This window comes from Arvicola amphibius, chromosome 4 (genome assembly GCF_903992535.2).
Source record: "Arvicola amphibius chromosome 4, mArvAmp1.2, whole genome shotgun sequence".
NCBI lineage: Eukaryota > Metazoa > Chordata > Mammalia > Rodentia > Cricetidae > Arvicola > Arvicola amphibius.
In genome coordinates this window covers 6,615,888-6,627,561 of record NC_052050.1, presented here as the reverse complement: position 1 = coordinate 6,627,561, position 11,674 = coordinate 6,615,888, and the positions used below count along the sequence as shown (strand labels likewise).

Below are 11,674 nucleotides of genomic sequence, written 5' to 3'. Positions count from 1 at the left end.
CACCCCAGTGAGGAGTTCGGTGGATGGCAGATGCGCGCAGCAGGTGCCCAACAGGAACCAGCTCTGCAACTGCCACAGCCCCCTATCTGCCTGCTCTCCAAGCTGTGTCCTTTCCAGCTCCCCGCATTCTGGTCGTACCCAGCCTCGGTCCTAGGTCCCTAACTGGTTTCTTGCCTCAGCGGCTTCCACCCGCAACAGTTGGACTCGGCAATCCAGATTCCCGCGTCCGGAGACTGTTCCCAGCGTAGCCGGGCCACCGCAACAGGAGAAGGAAAGGAGACTCCACGACCCTAGGGACAAACGCCTTGGGCTCTCCGCCCGTGTCCTTCCCTCGCGCCCGCGGCTAGTCTGTCTACCTCCCAAATCTGTCTCTCCTCGCTTCCTCTGCGCCCGAGTCCACAACACAGCTCTGACTCTCGAGAGTCGTGGTCCCCGGGGCCCCTGACTCCCCGAATTGGCCGGACCGGACAGTCGCGGGCTCCACCATCCTAGCCCGCGCGGCGCCAGAGCCCCTTAAGTTGCCTGCGAAGTTGGCGCCCCATACTTGCCAGCCCCCAGCCCACTCACCCGGGGAAGGGTTGCTGCACCTACACCCAGAGCCCGTTGCCGCCTCCCGTGTGATGCTCGTCCCGGCGTCAGTAGCCCCGGCGAGCTGGCACGTTGGCCGTGCGCTCGGCGGGCACCGGAGCCCGGCGCGGCGGGACCAGTGAGGTTGGCGCGGCCTGGATGCCGCCCGCCCCCGCGCCCGGCCCCCGCGGCGGGGCTGTGTCCCGGGCTGCGCAAAGGCGCGCCTCCGGCTCTCGGGGCTCACCAGCAGACTGTGATGGAGCTCGCCGCCGGTCGCCTCCGCCCCGCCCTGGCCCGCCCCAGCCGGCCACCGGGCGCCCCCCTGGCCCTTCTAGGTCCCTCCCTGCCAGCCTGTGCTCCCAGCTGTCCCCCTCTCCTCTCTTCTGCTCAGGGATCCTGTCCTCAGACCCGACGCTCAGAGGCAAGGGCAGCCTCCAGGGGACAGAGGGGGAAACACCAGCTTGCCAGAAACCCTGGGTTTGAGCCCTTAGTTTCCTAGCTGTGTGACCTTGGGCCAGTTCATTTCGAGGCTCCTTCAGTTTATAAAGTTTAAGGCCAGTATCTTGCTGCCACAAGAGACTGTAAGCTGCCATAGGCTGGGGTAGGTTTTGAAAAGGCTTCTGGGTTTGTCCGGAAGCTTGAAAATGGAAAGGCATAGACCAAGTGGAGACTGGAGGGCCGGGCCAAGCCTGCCAGCAATCGGGAGAGACCAGTGCATACCCGGGACAAGCTGCTGCCCAGGGCCCTCCGTCCTCCCTTCTTTCTCCTGCCACTGTTTCTCTGTCCTGGGGATACCGGGCAGTGAGGCCAGCAGCGCAGTCAAGTAAGGGACTTGTCACCAGTGACTGAAGTGTGAACTGAAGGCTACAGCAGCAGAGATTAGGGGAAGGGGAGGGTAAGTGATCGCCAGGTCTGACTGCCAAGGCCCCTGGTCCCCAAGAGGCTCTTGAGCAAGGTTCTGTTTCCTTAGTTCCGTCTGGCAGCCACAGACAAACAGGCCTGAAAGTGACTCCCTCCTACCCTCCCCCAAAAAAGTAGTCATCAACCATGGCTCTTTGGTACAGCTGTTTTATTTCCACTGCGCCCCTATTCTAGGAGCCCTCCAATTCACCAGGAAGGAAGTAGGAGGGGGTAGAGCCAGCCGGGACGGATAAGCCCCTATTCTAGGAACCCTCCAATTCACCAGGAAGGAAGTAGGAGGGGTAGAGCCAGCCTGTACGTCCATCCGTCCCTAACTTAGGGTTCCCTCGGTCGCCTAGACCCACACTGGCAACATCAGCTTGCAGAAGGCAGAGTTCAGCGGCCCCTGGAAGGGCTGCAGCTCAGCCTCAAAGCCAGGGCAGTCAGCACTGTATCTGGGAGGAGAGTCTAACTCCAACTGCTTTGGGCCCCTCATCCTTGCACAAGGCTCTTTTTCTTCGTGGCAGGGGCTGGGGTCCAGACTCAGTGCCCCAGCAGCTGCAGCATCTCCCTTGGATCCACCAGCTTCTCCCTTGGCTTCCCAGAGCCCTGGCCTCGATATACCTCCTCAGCATCCAGCTTCTCCCAGTCTGAGAAAGAGACTGGCCGGACCCCTAAGGCAGATAAGAAGACAAACTAAGGCTTCTCAGGATCCTCCTCCCAAGGGGTAAAGTTTCAGAGATAAGCCGCCCTCACCCCTCCCCACTCCCAGACCTTAACATAAGACTCAGACCTCGGTTGCTGAGCAAGGCTTGAATGGCTGTATAGCCAGGTCTGGGGCCAGAGGGCAGCAGCCCCGCATTCAGGTCCTGCAGCAGCACCTGGCTGGTGAGGAAGCTGTCCGTCATGGTCGTGGTGATAACACCTGTGGGTCCCCTCTTCACCCAGCCACTGCAGTAGAGGCCTGAGGACAAGAGACTGCCTGGCAATTCTGCATCCCAATCTACACACACACACACACACACACACACACACACTCACTCTCACACACGCGCATGTGTGTGTGCGCACACACATAAACATTCCCCCATGTCTCTTATCTACAGACTGGGCCAAATATAGCCACTGGTTCACCATGGTAGTGTGTGTGTGTGTGTGTGTGTTTTGTGTTTGTTTGTTTGGTTAGTTGGTTGGTTTTTCAAGACAGGGTTTCTCTGTGTAGCCCTGGCTATCCTGGAACTCACTCTGTAGATCAGACTGGCCTCAAACTCAAAGATCCACCTGCCTCTGCCTCCCAAATTCTGGAATTAAAGGTGTGCACCATTATGTTTGACCCACGATAGATTCTTGTTTCCCAAAGCATCTTCCCTTTCCCCAGTCTCCAGAGGATGAGTGGCACGCTGGGTAAGAAGAGAGAAGCTCCCCAGGACAAGGGCTCTCTCTCCGCCAGTGTCAGCACTGGCCCACGGCAGGCCGCAGTAAGCTTTATTACATGATTGTCCCACGCCCTGGAGGGCAGGAGGAGGGAGGGCGATGTGTCTGGAATGGGACCTAAGACACGTTCCATCACTGCAGGGTGAGTGGTCTGGGATACCAGCCTTCCAGCCTCCCATCGTAGTTAGATGCCCAGCCTCCCAGCCTCCATCACAGCTGGATGCCCAGTCGTCTCATATCCTCTCACCTGGTACATTCACAACCCGGCCTTCTATGTTGGGAAATGACTCCAAGCTTGGGGTCAACAGGGCCACACTGGGGTCAATGGGGGGCTCTTATACCCAACGCTGCTCAGCACCAGCCACAAGGGAGTCCTCCACTTCTCCCGTGGGCACTGCCCGAGTGGACTCACCAACACCCTGTTAGGAGAGGAATTTGGGTAACACCAGGTTGGGGATGGGGGAAGCCTAAGAAGGGGGAATTGGGGTAACATGAGACTCACCTCCAGTCTGGTGACTGCCAGGCGGATGCCTGCTACACCGTTGCCCATCTGGTGTGGCAGCAACTGCTTAGGGCTTCGGAAAAATCGGAGGCCCCAGGCCCGGGAGGCCAGTGCCTGATGGGCAGCTTCTTCCACCCCTGGCTTCTCTGTGGCTGTCCGAAGCAGCAGCTCTGTCAGCCGTCTCCTTGGACGGGGGACATCTGTCAGCAACATGGAACACTTCAGGGCTGTCCCTGCTGGTCACCTTCCCCAAGCCTGTAAGCTAGAGGGCTGGACTCGGCCCCTCACCCTTAATTTGGTCCTGGAGGCCCAAGAAATCCGAAGAATCCAAAATGGGCCGGGTTCCTGGCAAATGAATCATCTCTCGAAGTTCCTTGAGGGTAGGGGGAGGGGTAAGGGAAGAGGTCAGGTCCAGACCACTGAGTAATCCTGAACCCACCAGAGTTTAGGCCTGGTGGGATAGACTGTCAGCAGCGTGGGGAAAGACCAACAGACCTGGGGCCCTGCCCACCCTCCTGTTCCATCCAGGGAAGCAGCTACTCCCTCCCAGGGCTGTGTGGCAACCCCAACACACAAAAGTGGAAGGAAGCCTCCTCTTGGGACCCTGGCTTCTCCTGCGCTGGGCCCAGTACCTTAATGGTGAAGGCCACTTGCAGGGGTCCACGCCGGCCAACTATCCACACAGTCTTCACCCGGCTCTGCCTCAGGACCCCCATAGCTGCTTCTGTGATGTCTGTTTTCTGGCACAAAAATGAGGCTTTTAGGGCCAAGCACCGTGGAACATGAGACAGAGACACGCGGATCTCTGTGAGTTCAAGGCCAGCCTGATCAATACAGTGAGTTCCAAGCCAGCCAAGGCTACATAATGAGACCTTGTCTCAAAAAATGGGGGGGGGGGGTCTTGACTTGGGGAAAGGGACTCGCTGGCCAGTTGCTATTGTTCCCTTTCCAATCCAGAAAAAGTCAAGGGCCCAAAAACTATACCACTACTCCCCCTGGTGGCCACATAGAGCATTGACGCCAACTCTGCAAATCTATGCAACAGGATTCCCACTGATTCTTCTACCCACTCACAATCGATAATATATCCAGAACAGGACAAGGGACTTAAGGGGGCAAAAGCGGTTTATGTGAGTCAAACAGGATAGTTCAGAAACCCACAGAGTTTTCATTTCGTGGGGAGACAGATAATAGAATCTCATCACAGAATGTAAACCTGTAGTGAGGCAAGGTTAGGGATGAGACCATATTACAGAAGAAACCCTAATAGGACAGCCTGGAAGACCTCTTCACAGAAGGAACAGGAGATCCAAGAATGGAAAGAGGGAGGAATGTTAGCTCTGAACTAGCAGGAGGTGGGTCCAGATGCTCCAAACAGGGCAAATGTGTGTGGACGTGTCCAGCAGCACACTAGGGTGTGAGGGCATCTGCCTGGGCTCCTGGAGGAGAGAGGCTGGGTGCGTGGAGGGATGACACCTGAACCCTGCCGGCACCTCCGCCCCTCCAGCTGCTGCCTGCCCTCACCTCCAGGTGCTGAGGTGGGGTCAGCAGGATCCGGGCCACATCCAGAGCCACATTCCCCTGTCCCAGAATCACAGCTGTGTCACAGCTCAGATCCGGTGCCAGCTGGAGGAGAAAGGTCTTAATGGGGTGTCCCTGTCCCCAGCTCCAGCCAGGCTATCTCATCTGCAGATGCCTTAGGCCAGCTGTGCCCTCAGGCTGCCCTCCCCTGAGGCAGTCCACTCTATGCCGCTCCCCCTCCCCCAGCCCCACAGGTCTCCATGGCTGACCTGCCTCAGTCATCCATGGCTCACAGCTCCTCAGCTCGCTCCTCCCTCCCTGGCTTGACCTCAAACTCTAACACCCCAGGGATGCTCCTGACTCCAGCCAGAAGCAGCAAGGGCGCTCCCCAAACTCACAGCCTGGTTCTCAGGAAGACCATTGTACCAGCCCACAAAGGCCCGGGCTGAGACCACTCCAGGCAGCTCCTCACCAGGAATGTCCAAGGTCTGGTGGTCCTCTGCTCCATAACTCTGGGGAAAGATGCAGCCTCCATCCAGGCCCGAGGCCTCAGTACCGGCCTCTCATCTTGTCTCGTCTCCCATAAGCCCCTCCCCTCATGTCCACACCCCACCACACGGGCACTCACCAGCACCACGGCATGGTAGGCTTCCTGGAGCTCTGGTACCGACACGTCCCTGCCCACCTCCACATTGCCCAGGAAAGAACAGCGATCCGAGCGGGCTGTCTGTGTAAACGTGTTGATGACATTCTGCCAGGCGGCATGGCGAGAGGAACATTAGAAGACAGGACAACCCTGGGGGCATGTCCCACCATCACCCCATGACCCCCAGGATGGAGCCGAGGGTCATTCTACTGCACCAGGGTAGCCTCTGGGTCCCTCCTCATTTTTTACTGTTTCCAACACCACCCTCCACACTGAAAGACACTCACCTTGACTTCAGGGTGGTCAGGTGCCACACCAAAGCGCACCAGACCAAAGGGCATGAGCTGCTTCTCGTAGATGTCAACATGGGCCTGGGTATGGTGCTGGGAGAAAATCACAACTGGTGGATTCTAGAGTGGGGCTGGGGTCCCGCAGGGCCTCCCTTCCCCACACAGAGCAAGAAAACTCAGCTCAGATGGCCGAGGAGATGGGCTCCCACCACCCACAAGCAGACAGAAGGCACTGGCTCTCCTTCCGCCCAGACAAGGGCTCTAGAGGAGCATAAGCAGTGAGACAAGCTGAGGTCAGATTCAAGGACGTCCAACAGAGAATGTGATAAGCTGAAAGTGAGTACCATGGCTTAATCCTCGGGTCAGATGTAGACCTGCACCTTCTAGAAATGCTGGTCATGTGACCTGAGACGCCATCTTTGAGAACCTGCCTTAGCTTGGTCTCCGAGATGATGGCATTGGGACAGGGATCAGCAAGGCACAGAGTGGGGGCACAGTTGGGGCATGTGGGGACAGAGAGAGTGGCAGTGGGCCTACTCTCAGCTTTCAGCTGCCCTACACACTCTCTGAGGGTGTAGGGACCCTATGAGATTGGAATCGACCAGACAAGCTTGGTGTGGCTCTGCTGCCACCAACAGCATAGGCCTGGTAGGTCCCGGGGAAGGACAGTGAAAGAGTCGGGGAATCAAGGTGACACGCCCTGCACCCTGCCCTATCCCACCCAGTTCCAAAGGACTCAAGGCCGATGAGTTCCTGCCTACACACCTGCCACTGTCTTTGCCCAAATTCTGCCCACCCCCCATTCCACCACCCACCCTAAGTCCAGCCTTCCAGCCCAGCTTGTTTTATCCTTGGCCAGCCCAGAGGTGACCTCCCAAATCAGCTCTCTCAAACTCCATAGAATCTGAACCCACAGAGTTCAGGCCATGAAGTCAACAGCCAGAGCCAGGCCCAGCTCCGAAGCTATCAAAGGGAAAGCTTCAGCACAGTTCTGTGCAGTAGAATGTCCCATCCCTCTGGGCCACACTTAAGGCTGAGTGAGTCAGGCCCAAGCTGTCAGCCCTGGGCTCCCCCAGTGGGAGGACACAATGGACTCATTTGGGATCATTAATACTCTGACTGTGGCTGGGACAAGACATTTCTGGTTCAAAAACCTCCCTGTAATTCTCTCATTGCCATAGGGCAAAGTTCAAACTGCTGGGCCTGCTGGGCATCCCTGACACAACCTGACCTCACTGTCTCCAGCTTCCACTCCACCCTGCTACAAAGGGAGTCTTCCTTCCGGGCACAAGGTTCTTCCCCAGCCCACCTTACAGTAACCCCTAATCTCATACACAAAGCCATGTTTCATGAAACCTCTCTCCTCCTGCCAACTGCTGCTTCTCTGGCCCTTTTCCTATAAAGGACAAGTTCTGGGGCACTTCTGGTCAGGGGTCCTCTGTTCTTCATGGACATATACCCACTGCCTCCTGTGACTTCCAATCTTGTAGCTCTCTCTGTCACAGCCTCTCTATCTCCCCTCCCCAGTCTTACCCTATCTCTTTACCTCATCCTGAGATCTCAGAGCCATACATTCTTTGTCCCCTAACCTTTCCCCTCTACTTCTGTGTCTGCTTCCATCTCAGCCCCTGGAGTTCCCCTTTCACCTTGCCCTATCAGGTCCCCATCGTTACCTCCACTCTCTTGCTCCTGGGCAAACAGTTTTGCTTAAGTCTACCCTTCAGGGAGACTATTCCAAATGGAAAATGGGCTGGGGGTGTAGCACCCTGGGAGAATGCTTCTCTCATTCACAAGGCCCTGTGTTCAACCCCCAAGGAAGGGCTCCTTCTTTTTCCTTTCTTAAATATATTTTTATAAATATAAACATATATTTTATATATTAGGTGTATGTGGGGGGAGAAGTGTAAGCACATAAGTACAGGTACCTGAAGAGGCAGAAGATGGGCTTGGAGTTACTGGTGGTTGAGCCACCTGACATGGGTTCTGGGAACCAAGCTCAGAACCTCTGCTTAAGATGCTTGAGTAAAGCAGTTTCCCGCGTCTGTGGACGCCAGGATCCCCCACCCCTCTCCAGGGTGCTTTCATCAGTTTTCTGTGTCTGTGGATGCCAGAATCCCCCACTCCCCTGGGGGGTGGGGTTCTTAAAATTGCTGATTCTGAAGGTCCCAGTCATAGAGTTTGATTAAATCTGTGCTGGGCCCAGAAATGCTCGTTTAAATAAGACCTCTCCAGCAGGAAATATAGAGAATGCTCAAAGAAAGCCACTCAAGTCTACAGCGTGGTTGGTCCATGGTCCATGGTTTCTAGGTACCTTGTGACCTGGGGTCCAGCTGCCTCCTTTGCCCTAGCTCTCACCTCTCCACCCCTCAGATACCCACTGACCTTCTGGAATAGGCTCTGGAATGATGCCAAAGGGACATTTTCCTTCCTCTGGCCTTTGCCCACGGAAGTCCCCACGCCTGAGAGCAACTCCTGCTCTTTCGTGTGCTCTTGTCCTCCACATAATGCAGCTTAGCCACCTTATCCTCTAGACTAGGTTAGGGGTCGCCTAGCTTAAGCTCGAAAATACCTTGCAAACCAGGCACCTCAAACTAGAATGTCAGGTCAAGGAGCACAAGAAAATGCATCCACACGCCTATAGGTCAAGATCTGGCCGCGCCTGGAAAATGACCCCAAGAACCCTGTCTTTCTAGGTCTATTCCCCTCACCCTCCAAGGACAGTGAACAACACCGGGATAGTCCTCCAAACCGTGCCCCTGACAAGAAACCCCTCCCGGATCCCAACCATACCTCCTCACCTACCCCTCCCTGCCGTCCCCGACCCTTTAAAAAACCCATGAGTCTCAATCCCAGAGCCCAGGCTGTTCCTCCCATCGAGTGGCTGAGTCTCCATCCCAGAAGCCCTAGGCCTTGTCCTTCATCAGTGGCTGAGCCTACCATCCCAGAGCTCAGGCTGTCCTCCATCAGTGGCCTTGCATTCCAGGCTGACTCCTCACATCAGGGAGCTCTCCAAAGCCCACACACAGTCTTCAGTGCATCTCACATGTACATTCTAGGGAGCAACTTCTGGCCACGCTACCCCGCATGTGTCATGGTATGCAGCTACAGAGTTGTGCATAGGTCACTTCTCAGCAGAGGTCTCCAGGATCCGCCCTGGGTAAACCAGGCCAGTGGGTCACGCTACCTCACAAGTATCTCTATGCATTATCAATATAATCGCTCTTTCTCCTGTCCTGTAGATATTACATCCCCTCTAAAGCTCAGACACTGTCTCAGCTCAGGCAATCCTAGTATCCCCTACTCTTTTTTAAAAGAATACTTTTATTATTTTTAGTTGTGTGTGTGCACGCGCACATACATAAAGGTGCAAGCAGAGGCCAGAAGAAAACATCAGATCCCCTGGAGCTGGAGTTGTGAGCCGCTATGTGGGTGCTGGGAACCCAACTCCCATCCTCTGTGGGACAACCATGGAATCTTCTCTCCAGCCCCTCTCCCTTCCTCTTTTGGCTTAAGGTCTGACAGACCTTGGGGCCCTGTCTGACAAGACTAATGTTGAAAGCTTTGAGACCTTGGCCTTTAACGGGAGAATAGGGGTGCGGGGAAGGCTGGGGCTGTGGTGAGGGTAGCAAGGCTTAGGACGAGATAGCCTTGAAAAGTAGAATGCTGGAGATGGAGGAATGCAAAAGAAGATAAGGGGAGGATAAAGCCATCCCAGAAGACTGAAGAATACAAAGCAAAACCTTCCCTGCTTGGTGAAGCAGTCAGCGCTGCCCATCAGCCACTAACCACCATCCATGGAACAAACACATTTCTCTCACAGCTGAGAACCTAGGGTGGGAACCTAAGATAGAGGGGTGGAGTCAGGTAGAAAGAACACAGCTTAGGTGACCAGGAAGCCCTTTCCTTACCAGGCAAACCAGAGGTCTGGAGCCTAACCACAGAATTGGGGCAAGGAGTGAACGGCGAAAAAGGAGCCTGGAGAGAGAGCTTACCTTTAACAGGTGTTGGGCGGTGTAGAAGCCAGCTGGGCCACTGCCAACCACGCAGATCTGAGGGGTCTTCTCCTGTGTGGAGAACTGCCGGCAGAAGCCTGGGGCTGGGCAGAGGAGGCAACGGCAAGGTTAAACCAACACGCTCTAACCACCACACCAATTCTGTCCAATCGCAGCTTGCCCCTCACCTGCATCTTCCTCTTTCTGTTTCTCAAAGCTTCACCACTTCATCTGAATGCCAGGGGCTGCCTTTCTCCAGAACCCCATACCTCACCTATGAGCACGCTAGCCTAGGCTAGCCTACGCCAGGCCCCCTTGGCCCTGGAATCTGTCCTGTACAGCACTTCATTTTTCTAGTGGGGCTCCCTGTATGATTCCACGTCTTCATATCTCCATTACGTCTCTATCTCGCTTTTTTCTATCCTTTATTTTTCTGCAGAACTCTATCGCTCATATCTTCACTTTCCTGTCACCCCCATTCATCTCGTATCATACATGCGGACCTCATGATCCTTTTCGCCTTTAGTGACCCATGTTTTATCCAGGACGCCTCCCACCTCATGGCACAGACTCTCCTCTGTACACCACTCCCACTTCTCCCGCAAGAACACCTTCAGCTTCGCCCCTCGGACCCCTGGTCTTGATCACAGGCCTCCCCTCGCCCTGGTGCAGCCCCAAGAGCCCTGCTCCTACTCGGGGTGCTCCTGGAAGAAGGCGACCGGACCCCAGGCCACGCAGACCAGTGCCACCAGCGCCAGCAGCGCAGAGCCATGGCTGAGAACGGCAACCGGCGGGCGGAAAGGCTCGCAGTGACTCCAAGTGCTAAGTGCCGGTCTACAACCCGCCGAGGACGATCCTCTGGGCCCGCCCATCACTGTGGCCCCGCCCTAAACCTCGCCTCCAGCACGCTAGGAAAGCTCAACTTCAAGACTCCACTTCGAACTCCGAAAGGGCCCCGCCCCCAAAGAGAGCCACGCCCCCTGCTCCCGAAGCCACGCCCCCAGATCGCCCGAACTTCAAAACTTAACCAATTTCTCCCCAGTCTTCCTCGTCGCGGCAGATACCGGAAGTCTAGGATTTAAAGGAAGGCGAATCCTCAGTGCCGTTTCAGTTGCTTTTGGAAAAGAGAGCCAATTAGAAAGGAGCTTACTTTACGTAAAACTTGTCGCTCGCTGATGATGCAATGTTCTGCTGCGGTTACCTTTTGATAGGGTGTCTTCCGTTTTGAGTGATTTTTGTGCTAGCCAATCAGGAGCCCAGAATCCGGAAGTCTCTGTTATCCTGGTTCTAACCCCTTATTTTTAAGTCAGGTGTTGAACTGGTGTGGCAGCAAAGAGATACTGTTCGTGTCAGACCAGGGAAAATATTAACCTCCAACCCCGTCCATCAACACAGGGATCGGGGTGAGACAGTACTTTGGGTGCAGAATTTAAGGGGGCACCCAAAACTCAGTAATGAAGGTAAATAGTGCTTTTTTCTTTTTTTAAGACAGGATTTCGCTGTGTAATAGGCCTGGCTGTGCTGGAACTTGCTTTGTAGACCAGGCTGGCCTCGAACTCACAGAAATCCGCCTGCCTCTGCCTCCCGAGTGCTGGAATTCATGCACATTCTAATTAATGTTTTAAAAGAAGATTGATTCAAAACCGTAAGCAGTATCTATTTTGAAGTTCTTATTACACTTAGTTATTTTATTACATTATTTATGAGGGCCGGTGTACACGTGCCACAGCACTCACATGGTATGTCATCATTGGACAGCTTGCAGGAATTGGTTCTCGCCTTCCACTATATGAGTTTTTGGGTATTGAACTCATGTCTGGTC

At 55.1% G+C, this 11,674-nt stretch overlaps 1 protein-coding gene across 1 annotated transcript; it reads right to left on the bottom strand.

The window, feature by feature from the left end:
- Window positions 1–1,619: 1,619 nt before the first annotated feature.
- Fdxr (ferredoxin reductase) lies at window positions 1,620–10,713 on the bottom strand. Its single transcript, XM_038328861.1, is given in 14 exon segments — window positions 1,620–2,141; window positions 2,261–2,431; window positions 3,149–3,232; window positions 3,235–3,272; window positions 3,274–3,320; window positions 3,404–3,603; window positions 3,692–3,776; window positions 4,036–4,143; window positions 4,928–5,029; window positions 5,323–5,436; window positions 5,553–5,675; window positions 5,858–5,953; window positions 9,853–9,956; window positions 10,546–10,713. Coding segments are annotated over 14 exon segments (1,482 nt in total). The 5' UTR covers window positions 10,625–10,713; the 3' UTR covers window positions 1,620–2,010.
- Window positions 10,714–11,674: the final 961 nt, after the last annotated feature.